The 16154-nt window shown below is 33.5% G+C and overlaps 2 protein-coding genes and 1 long non-coding RNA gene across 6 annotated transcripts; 1 reads left to right on the top strand and 2 right to left on the bottom strand.

Moving 5' to 3' along the window:
- Positions 1-2581: 2581 nt before the first annotated feature.
- Positions 2582-3431, bottom strand: LOC105114342 (uncharacterized). Its single transcript, XR_840113.1, has 2 exons — positions 3343-3431; positions 2582-2850 (listed from the first exon to the last, which is right to left on the bottom strand). It is a non-coding gene; the product is annotated as an uncharacterized LOC105114342 (long non-coding RNA).
- LOC105114341 (3-epi-6-deoxocathasterone 23-monooxygenase-like) lies at positions 2705-8662 on the top strand. Of its 3 annotated transcripts, XM_011010857.1 has the most exons (8): positions 2705-2874; positions 3228-3552; positions 4149-4298; positions 4424-4678; positions 6277-6366; positions 6471-6656; positions 6744-6868; positions 8125-8662. In XM_011010857.1, exons 1-8 carry the CDS (start codon positions 2726-2728, stop codon positions 8216-8218), a joined length of 1374 nt encoding a protein of 457 aa, XP_011009159.1. In that variant the 5' UTR covers positions 2705-2725; the 3' UTR covers positions 8219-8662. The 3 variants fall into 3 exon arrangements, with proteins under 3 accessions (XP_011009159.1, XP_011009161.1, XP_011009162.1); XM_011010859.1 differs by lacking the exon at positions 6277-6366; XM_011010860.1 differs by lacking the exon at positions 8125-8662 and having other exon boundaries at positions 6471-6592; positions 6744-6858.
- A 1431-nt stretch (positions 8663-10093) lies between these two features.
- LOC105114343 (inactive protein kinase SELMODRAFT_444075-like) lies at positions 10094-15893 on the bottom strand. 2 transcript variants are annotated; one of them, XM_011010861.1, is made up of 11 exons: positions 15714-15893; positions 15165-15196; positions 14205-14390; positions 13798-13952; positions 13613-13707; positions 12397-13430; positions 12055-12215; positions 11615-11691; positions 11386-11533; positions 10997-11146; positions 10094-10626 (listed from the first exon to the last, which is right to left on the bottom strand). In XM_011010861.1, exons 3-11 carry the CDS (start codon positions 14386-14388, stop codon positions 10468-10470), a joined length of 2163 nt encoding a protein of 720 aa, XP_011009163.1. In that variant the 5' UTR covers positions 14389-14390; positions 15165-15196; positions 15714-15893; the 3' UTR covers positions 10094-10467. The 2 variants fall into 2 exon arrangements, with proteins under 2 accessions (XP_011009163.1, XP_011009164.1); XM_011010862.1 differs by lacking the exon at positions 15714-15893 and adding an exon at positions 15565-15698.
- Between the last annotated feature and the right edge of the window lie 261 nt (positions 15894-16154).

Raw genomic sequence — 16154 nt, forward strand, 5'->3', positions numbered from 1 at the left:
CGTGACTGACTATACATATATTTTTTTTAAATATTAAAATAAAAATATATTGAATTAACCCAATTTAATCTGAGTTCATTTATTAAATACATGATTTTAGTCATGAGATTAGATTAATCTTATATAAAATAAATTGAAATGCATTAAAAAACTCAATTCTCAATTAATTTAATATTAAAAAATAAAATTATAAAAAAATTTAAATTAACTCAGGTTAACCTATTAAACCTATAACTCAGTTCATATGATTGTGATAACTTTATAGAAAGCAAATCAAGATAAATTATGAAACTTAATTCCCAATCAATTTAATAATGAAGGTTGAAATTAAAAAAAATATAAAAAATAACTTAAATTAACTTAGGTTAACCATCTAAATACGTGACTTAGATAATGAAACCAGAATAACTTCATAGAAAATAAACTAAAAAAAATATAAAATCTAATTTTAAAATAACTAAATAGTTAAAAATAAAATTGAAAACAAAGTTATTAAGAAAAAAAAAGAACTGTTTAAGTGAATAATGCCTTTTGAAATAGAAACAATGAGTTCCCCTCATGTTACGATTTATGTCTTTTAAAAAAAACATATTAAAACAAAAATATCTTTTTTTTTAAGTAAAGTAATGTGATTATGTGTGTGTGAGCGTGTTTTTTTTTAATATTAAAATAAAAATATATTATTTTTACCCAACTTAACTTTACTTAACTAGTCAAATTCATGATTCTAATCATGAGACCAGATTAACCATGTATAAAATAAATCAAAATAAATTATGAAACTTGATTCTTAATCAATCTAATGGGTTAATCTGTCAAACTTATAACTCGATTCATGTGACTAAGATAACTTCATAAAAATCAAATCAACATAAATTATGAAACTTAATTTCCATTTAATCTAATATTGAAGGTTGAAATAAAAAAAAATAAAAAAAATAAGAAATGACTCGATTTAACCCCTGTTAACCATTCAAATTATAATCTAGGTAATGAAATCAAGATAATCTTATAGAAAATAAACCAAAACATATTATGGAGGTTAATTTAAAAACAACTAAATGTTTAAATATGAAATTAAAAAAAATAAAAAAACTCAAGTTAACTTACCAAACTCATCATTCAAGATATGGGATTAGGATAAAAAAACTAATTCAAATGAACAATACTTTTTTAATATGAAAAGATGAATTCCCTTCCTCAATTAATTAGTTACAATTAAAAAATTATTTAAGAAAAAAGATCAAAAAATTATTTAAGGAAAAAGATAAAAAAAATATCGAGTTAGTCACCCACTAATCTTATTATTGAGATAATGAGATCGAAATAAAAAAATTTATTAAAAAATAAATAAGAAATACAAATTCTTCAAAAAAATACAAATGTTAAAGTGTATGACGCTTTTTGAAATGGGAAACAATGAATTCCCCCTCCTGTTAAGATTCATGTATTGTTTTGTTTTTTTTTTTGTCATAAAAAAAGAAGAACTTATGATGATACTTATTTATGAGTTTTTGAAGAATGTTTCTTTTACTCTTCTTCTGTATACGGTAGTTGGTATTTGATGTATTCAATCTCCAGACATCATAATTTGATCAATGCATGTTACCGTATAATTGTGACCCCTGACCAATTAAATGATTCACGTAAAATTAAATTAGATATTTCAAAGAAAAACGTTTCCTTACATATTTAATTAATCAGAGTTTTCTTCCAAATCAAGCACTTAAATAAGCCTCTTATTAATACTACTTTAAATCAACAAAAAAAACTTACAAGAGCTGGAAGCAACAACACAAAAATATACACACTTGTAGTAGTAATGTAATAAAATATAAAATTAACGTTAATAGTTAACAAGGTAGAATATTTTTACCAGCACTGATTAACAATATAATCAATGTATATATAACTTTTATAATATAATTTTAATTCATCAAATATTAAATTTATATTTTAAAAATTATTAATTAAAACTTATAAATTTTATAATTACTGAAAATTTATATAATCATTAATTTTAAAATATATAAAATTAGTCTAGATATATATAAATTTAAATTTATTAATCGCAGAAATGTTAATTTTAAGGTTTATAAAATTAATTAATATATATAAACTGGTCCAGGTTAATAATAAATAAATTATATATATATGATTTTCATCGTAGAGGGGATTAATAAGAAATAAATTATATATATATATATATATGATTTTCATCGTAGAGGGGGCCATCATTTAGGCCCACCGTCGCTAAAGAAGCCAATACTAAGCTCAGCAGTAGCTAATACTTATCACAAGCTAGCATCACCTCATTATTATACAAATCGAGAAAACAAATATTCTTACACACACTACCTTGACCTCCAACCTTGTTCTCTCTCTGCCCCACGCGTGCTCGTACGTACACTCTCATATCATATATATTTTCCTTACAAACAAATACTTACTCATCATCCTCTCATATATATATATATATATATATATTGTACTCATCATCGCCATAATTAGGAAACCGTATTTAAGCAAAGGAAAGAGAGAGGAGGGAGAGGGGGAGAGAGACAGAGACAGAGAGCTCTGCAGGAATAGGATACGAGTGTGAAATCAAGTTAATATCATGAATATTCACACGGACAATTTATTGTGGATTGCGTTAGCAATCTTGTTGTCCAGTACTTCCATAATATTTCTCTACAGGAACAGCAGCTGGTTTAGTAGCAGTAGTATGATGATGATCAGATTATCATCATCAAAGTACAAAACCCCACTTCCTTTAGGCACTCTTGGATGGCCCTTTATCGGTGAAACCATCGACTTCGTTTCATGTGCTTACTCAGACCGCCCTGAAAGCTTCATGGATAAACGCCGTCGCATGTAAGTAGTAGTAGCAGTAGCAGTTAAGGATACGTGTATTAGCTAGCTGCACTAGATATAACATCCCAAATCAATACTTGATTTTATTTTTTTTTGTTATCATTTTCGTATAGCTTTTAGGTATATACATGTAAGGTTAATCTTGGTTACTTATCTTGTCAGGTGATCAGATTAGATTTGATTAGATTAGATTAGATTAGATTAGGCTAATTTGTGATTAGAAAGTAATTACATCACATATCAGAAATTATGCTTAAGAAGAGGGTTATGGTAACTTGTTAACCACAAAATTAACCTTGTAGCTAGCTGGTATATACTAAAAATTCACTTTATTTTCCATTTTTAATTTGTAGGTATGGGAAGGTGTTCAAGTCACATATATTTGGAAGTCCGACTATAGTATCAACAGATGCAGAAGTGAGCAAATTTATACTACAAAGTGATGCAAAGGTGTTCGTTCCTTCTTACCCGAAATCTCTAACCGAGTTGATGGGAAAATCTTCCATTTTGCTCATCAATGGGAGCTTACAAAGGAGAATTCATGGTCTCATAGGTGCCTTCTTCAAATCTCCTCATCTCAAAGCTCAAATCACCCGAGACATGCAAAGTTATGTTGAAGAATCAATGGAGAAATGGAGAGAAGACCAGCCCATTTTCATACAAGATGAAACCAAGAATGTTAGTCCCCTAGCTTCTTCCCTCTCTCTCTCTCTCTCTCTCAGTTTTCTGTGTATGCGCGGTTTAGAGAGCTGAATTCTATTTTTTGGGAGTTTGAAATCTATCTCTAGCTAGTTTTCTTCGATATTCTCTGATTCTATGGCGGTGCCTTTTTTTTTTTGTTCTTTTTGAGAAGAGTTCAATTAGACACAAGATAAAACAAAAGATGTCGGGCTCTTAACCCTATCTCTGGCATCTTTCATCTTCTTCTATGTTTTTTTTTTTTTTACATGTTTTAATGAAGAAAAAACACAAAAGAGAACCCAATTAAATCACTACGACGTACATGCAATTATAACACACCCTCTCTCGCTCTCTCTCTCTCTCTCTAGTGAAAGAAAGAAACGATTAATGTTTGAATTTTATCTCCGGCTTCTACTTAAGTTTGGAATGATTTTGCTAGAAAGTAATAAACCAAGCTTAGTGGAGTATGGGGCTTGCATGAATCATATTGTATCGTAAAAGAGACTCATGATGATTACAACATCTATTTACAGCCCTTTAATTTCCCCAAAAAGTTACCAAGTAAAAACCCTTTGTTGTATAAACGTCTCCAGATTGCCTTTCAAGTATTAGTCAAGGCATTGATTAGTTTGGATCCTGGTGAAGAAATGGAGCTGCTAAAGAAACAGTTTCAAGAATTCATTGCTGGTCTCATGTCCTTACCTTTAAACATTCCCGGAAGTCAACTTTATCGATCATTACAGGCAAGTTAATAGCCAACGATACGCTACACAGACACACACACGCACATCCTCTTAATTTGTACGAAGAGATAGAAAAATATATAAGTGACCAATGATGAAAAATGAAATTGCTTTTGGGTTTCCAGGCAAAGAAGAAAATGGTGAAGTTAGTGCAGAAAATCATCCAATCTAAAAGAGAAGGTAGAGCTGGGATTGTTTCAATGGCACCAAAAGATGTAGCGGAAGTGTTGCTTAATGATGCAAGTGAACAATTAACAGATGATTTAATAGCTGATAATATGATCGATATGATGATACCTGGTGAGGATTCAGTACCGGTCCTTATGACTCTTGCTGTTAAGTACCTTTCAGATTGCCCTGCTGCTCTGCAACAATTAACGGTATGCATGCTCCTCAATTTATTAATTTCCCAACTCCCTTCTTCAATATATATATTCTTAACTTAATTTCTTTGAGTTATTAATTAGCAGCAAGAAATATCAAATTCATTAAGATTAATGCCATATTGTTTTCTTTTAATAATTAGTCATTTTCTTTCATAGCTATATATAGCTAGCTAGGTGTCCATTTATTATTTTTTATTTGTCATTTTCTGAGTTTTATGACCAATTATTTTGACTACCTTCGCAAATAATACTATTGTTGTTCTCAGCTTTCTTATCCTATGGGGACATTTTCCCTATGATCACACTCTTATCTTATGCCATTAATTTCTCATCGGTCTTCCATAGAGCTACTAGGGTTTGCCCACCGACAGAACTGACTGCACTGATGAACAACAAGATCATCATTTTTATAACGAACACCGATGAGCTTCGATTTTGCGATTCAAGAAGCTTTTAAAAATTGATTTTTTAAGTTTTTTTATTTGAAAAAAATATTAAATTGGTTTCTTAAGATATTTTTTTTATAATGTTTATATAATAATATTAAGATAGAAACATACAACTAAATTAAAGAAAAGAATTGGCTTTGAATTTTATCTTTTTACAGAGTTAGTGTCAAATAATCAATTTAATTTAAAATTTAAAGTTATTAAATGAGGTCTTAAAATATAATTTATATTATTCTATAATATATTCCTTGAAATAAAAAATTTGGGCTTGGAACTTGCACAAATTTAAACTATTTTGTGTTGAAGTTTTATCAAATAAATAGAAATAATGAAATTTAAACTCGTGATCATTTAGTCATCAAATCTCTGATATCACGACAAAGAATTGTTAGAGAATAATATAAATTATATCTTGTGACCTCACCTAACAACTTAAGCTATTGGGTTAAAATAGTTCTTTGTTAAAAATTTAAGCTATTGGATAAAAATAGTTCTTTGATATAGTATGAGAGCCTTGATGGTTAAGCAGTCATGAGTTTGAATCTCTGCATCCCTATTAATTTGATAAAAATTAAGCACAAGGTAATGTTGATCTGTGTAAGTTTCAAACCCAAAGGGTTTTCATTTGAAGGAGTGTATTAGAAAATAATAGAAATCATATATTGAGATCTTACCTAACAACTTAAACTATTTGATTGAGATGGTTAATTTACTTACCTAACAGTTTAAACTATTTGATTGAGATGGTTAATTTAAATTATCAGATGAGATCCTAAGATATGATTTATATTATTCTTTGACAATTAAAATTTCTTAATTTAATTCAAATCATAAAAATAAAAAATAAAAAAAATAACTAAATTCGAACCCATTATCCCAATGAAAGTATCCTCCTTGAAGAACAGAATCCTGGGGTTTCATCGTGGAAACGTGCAGGGATTGTTCTCAAAATTGTAGTGCTTCAGTTAACGTCAATTTTATGGTTTGGTGCCCTATCAATGTCGACTTTGTGACTTCTCCACGTGTGACTTGTAACCATCATAGCACTTTTTTCTTCTTTTTGTTTTTTTTTCCCGTGTCGTTTTTTCCTTTTATCTTTATTGAGGCAGTCTTTTCATACATATGATGATTGAATCTGATCAGAATGAGAACATGAAATTGAAAAGTCTCAAAGCTCAGCAAGGGAAGCCATTGTGCTGGACTGATTATTTATCTCTACCCTTTACTCAAACGGTATGTATGAACCCCATTTTCAATCCTCATTATTTGATGAAGAATTAATTAAAATGAGTGAAAATATTAACAATAAATATGTTTTCTTCCCTAATTATATATAGGTGATCACAGAAACTCTAAGGATGGGAAACATAATAATCGGGGTGATGAGAAAGGCAATGAAAGACACAGAAATTAAAGGGTACTTGATACCGAAAGGATGGTGTGCTTTTGCATATTTCAGGTCAGTTCATCTTGATGAAAACAACTATGAGTGGCCTTACGAATTCAATCCATGGAGGTGGCAGGTAAGAAATGAATAGCTTCACAAATAGTTCTTGCTATTAATTTGGTGTCTTTAATTTCTGGCATTTTAACTTGCTCTGATCTTACAGGACAAGGATATGAGCATTAATGGCAGCTTCACTCCATTTGGAGGAGGACAAAGATTATGTCCTGGACTTGACCTCGCGAGGCTGGAAGCTTCAATCTTCTTGTACCACTTTGTCACCCAATTTAGGTAAATAATTCCTTCTCTTTAATTATTTTATTTTTTTAAATTACCTGAATTAATATACAGTTAGCAACAACGAAGTCCCCAATCACAGTAAATTTCTCTTGTTTTTTTTTTCTTTCTTTTTTGCATTTCAAATGTTCATAATAGTTTCCATTGGATGAACATTTAATTAATTCAATAATTGGGGTGGCAATAAACAACAATTAAAAAAATCGCAGACTTATTTTACCATAAAGCCAGCTCATCTAAGGATAAGGTGGAAAAGAGAGAGGATAGGGATAAGAAAAGCTTTTGACAGCCACAGCGCCATCATGGTGCGATTGAAGAAACTAAAATAAATAGATTAAAATAAAATCTAATTGTTTTTCATAATTAACGATTCTTAATTACAAAAAAAAAAGAATAGTGAACGGATCAGAACTTAATTAAGTTCGAATTTCACCTTAATCCGATCGAATTAATGACATCTTTTATAAATAGAAATGTTTTCCAAACTGGATAAAGTGGTTCATAAATCCAAAGTGTCACATGGTTTATAGAAGAACTTATTTTCGAAAGTTGTCTTGCTCATCATACGCTACATTTCCCCCGTTTTTTTTAACAAATGAGCAAAGACAGAATCATGACAAGAAACATCCACCTTTCTGCCATTTGTAGCTTCCTTGTTCCCTTGAGGTGCTTCCTGTTACAATCAACTTTCTCTTTTTTTTTTTTTTAATAGTAGACACACACCTAAACTTGCATCATGATTATGTTCGTATTACCTTATATTTTGGCCACATGAATACATAAAAGGCAATAATTATGCGGCTTCTTAATTAATCTAATCATCGATTAGCTAGTGGATGTATATTTTTTACATTATCATTCGAGATTATTCGAAAATCACAAGAACATAGAAGAAAAAAGGAAGAAGAAGAAGAAGAAGTGGTGGCCACTGGTCAAATGCTGTATCACTTATAGCTAGGCTATGGCACGCAAGGCAAAATGATATGGTCAATTTTGTGCAAGCTAGCTGCTTTGGCCCCCCACGATTAATGTCAACATTTAAAAGCTACTGATTCGTCTTTTCCTGAGGTTTTATACTAGATATCCCCTAGAGTAATCCTGAATGTTTTTTCCTCTACCTCGAAAAACCATGATGATATCGGTCTAACCTTGATTTTGACTGTTCTTTGCATTGATAAGCTTTTAACAATGCGAAAGATTTATAAAGTTTACAAGTATTATCGGTTAGATTTCTCCCTTCTTTTTGCCAGGTGGGTGGCTGAGGAGGATACTGTAGTGAATTTCCCTACTGTAAGGATGAAGAGAAGAATGCCGATTTGGGTCCAAAGGGGGGCAGAAAAGTAAGCAAGCATCATGAGCAAGAAAAAGTTTCAAAGAAACTTGACAATGATGCCATACCCAGCATGAAAAGACTGGAGAAATAAGGAAAAGAAAAATAGAGTTCATGGTGACAGAGACACGTGTGGGAACGTCCACAATCTGACATAATTTGTCTTCTTCTTCAGACTTCCAGCAGATACAGACATTTAGAGGACAGAAGTATAACAATTTCTTTTTCTACATTTTTCTGTTTGGGATACAAAATATGTAATGTCCATTTTTCATTGCTTCTTTTACTTCTTCCTCTTCTCCTCCCTCTACTTTTCTCCACAGTAATTAATTAGCAATCTGTACAATAAGCGGTCACTGAGGTTCGAGGTTTCGACAATTGCTAGATTATTGTTTCGCAATATGTTAAGAGCTAGATCAAATTCTCTTTGAGTGTAAAAAGGCATTTAATTGTGTGTTGAGGTTTATTTGACGTAATTCAGTTAATTTGATAGTTTTAAAGATATCTTGGATTACTAATAAAAATATAATTTAAATTAAAATAATTTTAAAATAATATTTTTTTCTTAAAAAAATATTAATACAGTAATTTATTGAATTAATTTGAATCAACTAAAGTTAATATGTCAAATTCATGACTTATATTTCAAAATAAAATAGAGTTTAGGTGAAATCATACAAAAATTTAATTTATAATTGATAAAAAATAATAGGGGCATGTAATTTAGTGTTGAATTAAAGAAAATTGAAAAAGGAATGTATGAAATTAATCATAATTGAAGTGATTAAAGACCAAAGTTCAAAGATGACAAAGTTTGGAAGTTCAATTCATAATTCATTCAATTGGAGGGCTAATAGAGAAGAAAAATTGAAATTCCAGGCAAAAATGGTTAAGTTTGCAAAACAAGGATCAAAATAGAAAATATAGCAAAGTTTAGAAGTCCAATTAACTTAATCATGGACTTAATTGAAGAAAAAAATTGAAATTTAAAATCAATTTGATTAAAAAATATGAAAGTATTAAAGGATCAAGGAAAAATAAGATATTTGCTGGAACTTGAAGATCATATTGGTTCAATTAAGGTGTAATTGAAGAAAAGAACTAAGATTTAGGGTCACTTTCCAAAAATGCACAAACTGACTACACAAGCTAACCGAATGAATGAATGCCTGACACGTGGTGCAGTATGCCGAGCACATACCGTCATCATTAAGCTCTAAACAAATGAATAGAATTCTCGATTCTTTATTTGATGTAAAATTAAACGAATTTGATACAAGATAGGATTAAAATTATTTTAGAAAGAGAGAATTACAATAATTTAGCAAAGATAAAATCACTTACATACAACTTTTTTTAATGAAAAACTATTTATTAATAATAAATATTTTTTATACTTAATAAATAAAATGTTAAGACCTATAAATTCAAAACTTATATATTTTTTTTTCAGATTAGAGCTGGCTGAAAATCATGATCATCAAACAGAGGTAACGATAAAGACAATACGGCAACCAACTTGGTCCTTTGGGTAACGAGATGACGAGCAAACCATGGGACCAACCACATAGTACCAAGGAAACCTGCGTGATCATGAATTTCCTAGGCTTTTGTCGCTGTCAAATTCAATGCTTGGAATTATTGCATTTCCAATAATTTGAAATTCAAGAAATCACATACGAGGTAAGAAAATGTTTTCCTTTCATCATTGCAACCCCTCCCCTCCTCGTTTAATGCCCTATCATGTTTCATGTTTTCTGGTTGTGGTTGCTTGAGGTTAAGACAAATCTAAGATTAGTTTTGTCTGCTTCTTGACCCTCTCCTCCCCTCAATTTTCAAAGATTCAAGACTAATGAACAGCCCAAGATGAACAAACACAGAAAGAGACGGATTCCCAGAAGCTGCTGCTTCATTGATTCGAAGCATTACGTATTCACTAATACTCTGCATCGTTGCTATTTGATACTAGTTCCTATCATTTACCAAAGAATTACACAGAACATTGCTACCCCTACTTCCCTTCTACTATACAAAGCAAAATCAACATGGCATTTGAAGAACATACACAAGGCAAAAAAAGGAAAACAAAACAAATACAAAATGCAAACGGGACAGCGACATATTTAGCATACCATATGTGGTTCATCAAGGGTTAGCACTTTACAAATCATCTTGGCATGAAATCCTCCAGGCGGTATCCCTATCACGGAAAGTTTGCTTTAGGGTGTCAAAAGAGAGCTCCCCCCTGAATCCTTCCGATGCCTCATTCGTTGACAGCAGAACACCATAATGTTTTGATGGCTGCTGCTGCAGCTGTTCTATCTATGTAAATCCTTCCACTCCGGTTCCCCACATCATACCCGGGTGCTGACATGTTGTAATTCGTGTCAACATGCATGTCACCTTCTAGTATGCGGAGAACCTTCTCGCAAACAACACAAACAAGCAAGAAAAAATGTCTGATTATAACCATCCAAAACAACAGAATGCTCTGTGCATGAGAAAGTAAAGCATGTCAAGATCTTTCCCCATAAGCGAAATTTAACAAGAGCACGTTTCCACAAGGTTTGCGAACACAAAACATGATAATTTCAAAACCACACGCACACAAGCAAAATCCCCCATGTCTTCGTAGCTTTGAGTGATTCACCTATGTTTCTATGCAGATTTGACAACACAGCAAACTTACCTGGATTTTCCATTGTCTAAGGAATTGTCTTAGAACATGCTCATTGAGATCCATGTATTGTAAGGCAAGCCAGAATGTTTTTCAAATTGAAAGTTTTGTTTACCTGAGACATTCGAGGCCTGGAATGAGGATCCCGTCGTATGCACAAGGAAGCTGCATGGAGCATGCAGTAAACCTCCTGTTCAGAATAGTGATTGCCAAGCTGTGGGTCAATCAGTTCCACTATGGCATATTCTTCCAATAGAGGGCGCGCCTATCCAGATCAATATGATTAAGAATTAGAATATAAAAACAAAGAAGCTACAGCCTAAAAGGATGCAAGAAATGATTTTATCTTTCTGATTCTATCAGTAGTGCCTGTCATGCATTTTGACAATGTCTTAGCGAGATTACACTAAACATACAGCCTAAAAGAACAAGAAAATGCTAGAATTGATGTTGTGGTTTACAAAGAGAAAGCTAAGGATTGACAAACCAATCCCTACAGCATACCCATTCTGTGAGACACTGCTGGCCCTTTGGCCGGTTGAGGTCCACTGCCTTTCGTCCTGTAACAAGCTCGACCAAAACTACTCCAAAGGAATAAACATCAGCTTTTTCTGTGATTTGACCGGTTTCAGCATATTCTGGAGCCAAATACCTGCAGCAGAGAAGAACATCTTATTTTATACTGCAATTGCATGTGGAAGGAAAAGGCACAAGGCACACTATCTTAAATTACCCAAAAGTTCCGATCACCCTTGTTTCAACACCAGTATCGCCATCAGGCTGCCACCTTGCTAGGCCAAAATCTCCAACCTAGAAATCAAAGCTGAATTAAGGTCAACAAAATCAACAGGTTGGCAAGTGCATTACACATTTCATACATCATGAAACACAATAAAAATATCTCAAAAAACAACCGAGATATTCAAAGGAAGACAACACCTAAAAAAGCTTGTAAAGCACGGAGGTGCTGCATGCATGAAAAGCAGAGTGAAGGTCTACAAGGGTTCTACTCCGGTTCTGTTGTATCTAAAAAATATGAGATGCTGGACGAGGAAACAGAAGGTAAAAAGAAGAGGACTTTGATGATAGAGAAGATGCAAAAAGAAGCAGTTGTGATTAGCGTTGACATTTATAAGTGTCTGATTTTGAGAAAGAAACTATGAATATTCATACCAGGGGTTCAAAATCATGGGTTATGAGAATGTTGTTTGGCCGCATATCACGATGGACTATGCAACCTACTCTGCATTCTTCATGAAGATAACGTAACCCTCGAGCAGCTCCTACTGCAATCTTCTGGCGTGCAGACCATTCTAATGGCTCCCTATGATGCCCTAAAGAATAAGGTTTTCTTAGTAAAATGCAATCAAAATTGGCATCCACAAACCTAACTTTAAATTAAAGGTATCTATTACTATCCAAAAAAAAAAAAACTTCACCTCATTAGGACCATATATAGAGTGTTTTTCAGTTATACTGCATCAAACACTTCATGCAGGGATAAAGAAAAATTACCATACAGATGAGAATCTAGCGACCCGTTGCATATATATTCATAAACTAACAACCTCCTTCTGTCCTCAATACAAAACCCGATGAGCATAACAACATTTCGATGCTGAGCACAGCTAAGGACTTCCACCTCTGAGCAAAATTCTTGATCCCCCTGTGAGCTAGCCAATTTGTGCTGCTTGACAGCAACTGCCCGGCCATCTGGCAATACACCTCTGTGAACAGATCCAAACCCACCCTCTGCCAAGAAATTGGCTTGCGAAAATCCTCCAGTAGCAAGCTCCAACTCAGCATAGCTAAACCACCTTGGGGGCTTCCCAAATACAGGTGCCTTGTGCTGACATATCGAACACAAAGGAGGCGGGCCGGGAGGTGTATTTCTGGATAATGATATCGCCTCTCTCACGTTTACACTCAAGTCTAGATCAGTCCTGTAGTTTGACAGTCCAATTCCTGTTTGTCTATCAAGTTTAGAGAACTTCTCTAGCAAAGCTTCTGTTGATGATGTTTGCGCAATGGAATTACTTCTCTGAGAGCTTTCTTCTACGTGTCTTGAGGATTGACTATGAGAACCAAGTAACTCTCCTGCCCATGGTTCAAACCTTAAACTTGAAGCCAAAGATAAATGTTCAGTGTCTGTGTCTGAACTAGATTCATCAAGATCCCTTTTTTCCTTAATAACTAGTGGTTCCTCTTTCTTCAGTTCTCCATTTGTTTCTGAGATAAAAAATGGTGAAGCTCCCGGATCACTTGAGACTGATGAAGTTCCTGCTTCAGTCACAGTAAAGGGTGTTCCAAGCTCTGGACTACTTGTTGGAGTAACCACCGGTCCTCGAATGGAGCCTGAAGAATTATTCTTATTTTTTGAATGCTGCTCAGAAGCTTCATTTAGTTTGGAAGGTGATGGGCCCACAACTTCAGGTTCCTTCGATGTTCCAACCAGATTCAAGCGGAGGACTTTTGCCTGGGATCGTTTCATAACCACTATGTTGCATTGCAGCTCTTCCATGCAGCGTTTTTCCTCGTGCTTCAGCTGTCTATAGAAGATGCCCAAACATGGAATCATAAATCATTAGCATCAACATATATTCTGGACAAGCAAATCAGTAATGGGAACTTGAATGAGGCAAGAACTCATTAATTTAAAATCTTAAAGGTCTTTTTTTTAATTGACAAGCAAGAAATATGATACTAAACTCAATGGAGATTGGAGCATTACTTGTCTAGTACAACCCAGTTGGCTTGCGCCTTCTTGGCTTCTGCAGAGACTGCCCCACAAGGTGATCCAGAAACAATTTTTATCTTCACATTGATCTGTGCACGGGGATCAGGATACGAAATGTAGTATCAGCATAGGCATACATGGAGTTTAGCACCCACAAGAAATTAGACTGCGGCACTCACTTTGTTTGGATCATAAACATCATGAAGCTGAAGGATCATCTGGGAACAGGAATCTGTAATGTCACACCTCTGATCTGAGGTTGCTCCCGAATGAGACTTCCGGTGACCACTGGCGCAGTCACCAGCAAATCGTGGGAATCCCCATAATCTTCGACCTGAAGAAATGGTGAAGACAATCATATTTACCAACTAATTAAGAAAGTTAGACCACAAAGTACCTTCTAAAACAGGAAATGATAGAGCAAAATTAGAATGATACTTGACTTCACAGAGTACAAGAAGTGATCGATTGTAACAGAGGGGCAAAATAAAAAATGAAATATCAAACTACAAAACATCCCAGACAAAGTTTACTAATCAAGATTAGACAATAGCATGACGTCAATGAAAGGAAATGGAAAATATACCTGGAGCGTGTGAAGGGACAACCACAAGAAGAGTAATGCAGTCTCCAGGTTGCACAACATGAGTCAAAGCCCAGACCAAAGCAGTCTTAGGAATCTCCTTGGAGGCTTTAACTACGACAACAACCTTCACAGCAACATCCGAGCCGCCTTTCTCTTGCTTCCCTTTCTTCTGCTCTCTACTCATCACTACCACCACAAAATTAATGTATCAGAAACCTCCAGTTGTTCTCTCAATCAAAGCCCCACTAGAGTTATAGAGCCAACAACAACAACAACAACAAAAGCATGTCTACAAGACACACTAAGACGTTTCATGCATTAATATTCTGTCCCGTCCATGTTGGATTCAAAAGACAAGTACCACCGACATCCTATACCCCTCCGGATATATCAGTAGCAGACCCCTCCACTGACAAGACCGTTTTCACCATTTAACACAAGTCCCTCAAGACGAAAAAAATACCCATTTCACAGCTTGTAGATTTGTATTTGGCATCCTTTGATGATCAAAAAATGGTACGCAAAAAAGTCCTCAGGATCTAGACATCCTTTCAACCCAAAAGGCAAGAACCAGATTCCCCTGGCAGAAATTTGACAAAAAAAACTACTTGCTCTTGCTAAGAAATTCAAGGAAAGAGTATCCACGAACACTGGCAAAATGGAAAAGGACAATAAACACTGTAACGAGGACAAAAGGATGTAACTCAACACCGCTATAGCATTGCTTTTTGAGCCTTCAAATCAATGAGTCAAAGTAGTGAAAGAAACCGCTCCAAAAGATTAAAAACAAAAATGAGGGAGTAATTTTCTTGTATTAGTGGAGATAAAAAAAAAAATTCCTTGATTGTTTCCGTTTCGAAACATAGTGAGACTGTACATATATTTGACTAATGAACCTTCACTCTTGGAACCACAAATTTGAACTACTATCACAAACTGTCTTGAGCTGAAAAGCCACACCTTTTGAAATCAAACAGGCTCACGTAGACTTCCTGCAAAATCAAACACCAAAGATCAGTGTCAAAAAATTTTACATTCGCATCAAATTCTTTTCCTGTTTGGTTGCTCGGAAAGTGCAAAAAAAATGCAGAACAAACACAAAAGTAGGTATTGAATGGAACCAAATTTTAAAAGAAAAACAAACAAACAATACATATATCAAGGTATTATTAGATCCAAAACTTGTTACTATTTGATTAGATTTGAATAGGCAACAAAATACCAGCTAAGCTTCTCAAAGAAAACAAAATTCCGAAAATAAAAAGGGAAAGAAAGAAAGAAAATGCTGCTAAAGCTTTCTGCTTCAAACTGAAACCTTAAAAGAAAAGAAACAGAAAACGCATTCAGACCAAAAACACACCACAAACAAGAAGAAGAAGAAGCGACAAAAACCTCTACCAAAAAACTGCTTCAAGAGCTGTTTTGTGAAAAAAAAAAAAAGAAGCACCAAATCCAGCTTTTAAATTGAAAGAAAACGAAGAAAAACTTTGAACTTAGGAAGAGACCAACCAGCGCTCAAATTTTTCGAAGATGAGAACAAAAACAATGGGATAATCCTGTTCCGAATATTAAATGCGTGCGTCTCTGTGAGATTTTTTCCCCATTGCTCTGGCTAAAAACAAAACGGAAGAGAAGCGAATATAATAATATAATATTAAAAATGTGCTATGTTATCAGCTTTGTAGCGTCTTGCTTCTTCTTCTTTTTTCTCTCTCTCTCTCTCGTTGTTGTTACCATTAGATGTATTTATATACTTATACCAATTCCCGTTGAGGTGAGTTTACGTTTTCTCAGAGATATAATTTATTTAAGTATAATTTATATCTAATTAAAACTTAAAAATCTATATTGTTTAGTTTTTTTCACCCCCACAAAAAAATCGAACATATAAATCTACAATGCTCTGCAACTATATTATTTTTTATATAAAATAAATTTAAAGAAAAAATA

This window comes from Populus euphratica, unplaced genomic scaffold, assembly GCF_000495115.2.
Source record: "Populus euphratica unplaced genomic scaffold, PopEup_1.0 scaffold509.1, whole genome shotgun sequence".
In the NCBI taxonomy this organism is placed as follows: Eukaryota; Viridiplantae; Streptophyta; class Magnoliopsida; order Malpighiales; family Salicaceae; genus Populus; species Populus euphratica.

What these genes read in the sequence shown, in the direction of transcription:
- LOC105114341 (XM_011010857.1), top strand. Translation starts at nt 2,726, where the DNA reads ATGATGATGATCAGATTATCATCATCAAAGTACAAAACCCCACTTCCT. An exon ending in AACTTTATCGATCATTACAG is followed by an intron (nt 4,299 to 4,423) that starts GCAAGTTAATAG and finishes TTGGGTTTCCAG; the next exon opens with GCAAAGAAGAAAATGGTGAA. An exon ending in CTGCTCTGCAACAATTAACG is followed by an intron (nt 4,679 to 6,276) that starts GTATGCATGCTC and finishes GAATCTGATCAG; the next exon opens with AATGAGAACATGAAATTGAA.
- LOC105114343 (XM_011010861.1), bottom strand. Translation starts at nt 14,388, where the DNA reads ATGAGTAGAGAGCAGAAGAAAGGGAAGCAAGAGAAAGGCGGCTCGGAT. An exon ending in AACTGGGTTGTACTAGACAA is followed by an intron (nt 13,431 to 13,612) that starts GTAATGCTCCAA and finishes CATCTTCTATAG; the next exon opens with ACAGCTGAAGCACGAGGAAA. An exon ending in AGGGTGATCGGAACTTTTGG is followed by an intron (nt 11,534 to 11,614) that starts GTAATTTAAGAT and finishes TCTCTGCTGCAG; the next exon opens with GTATTTGGCTCCAGAATATG.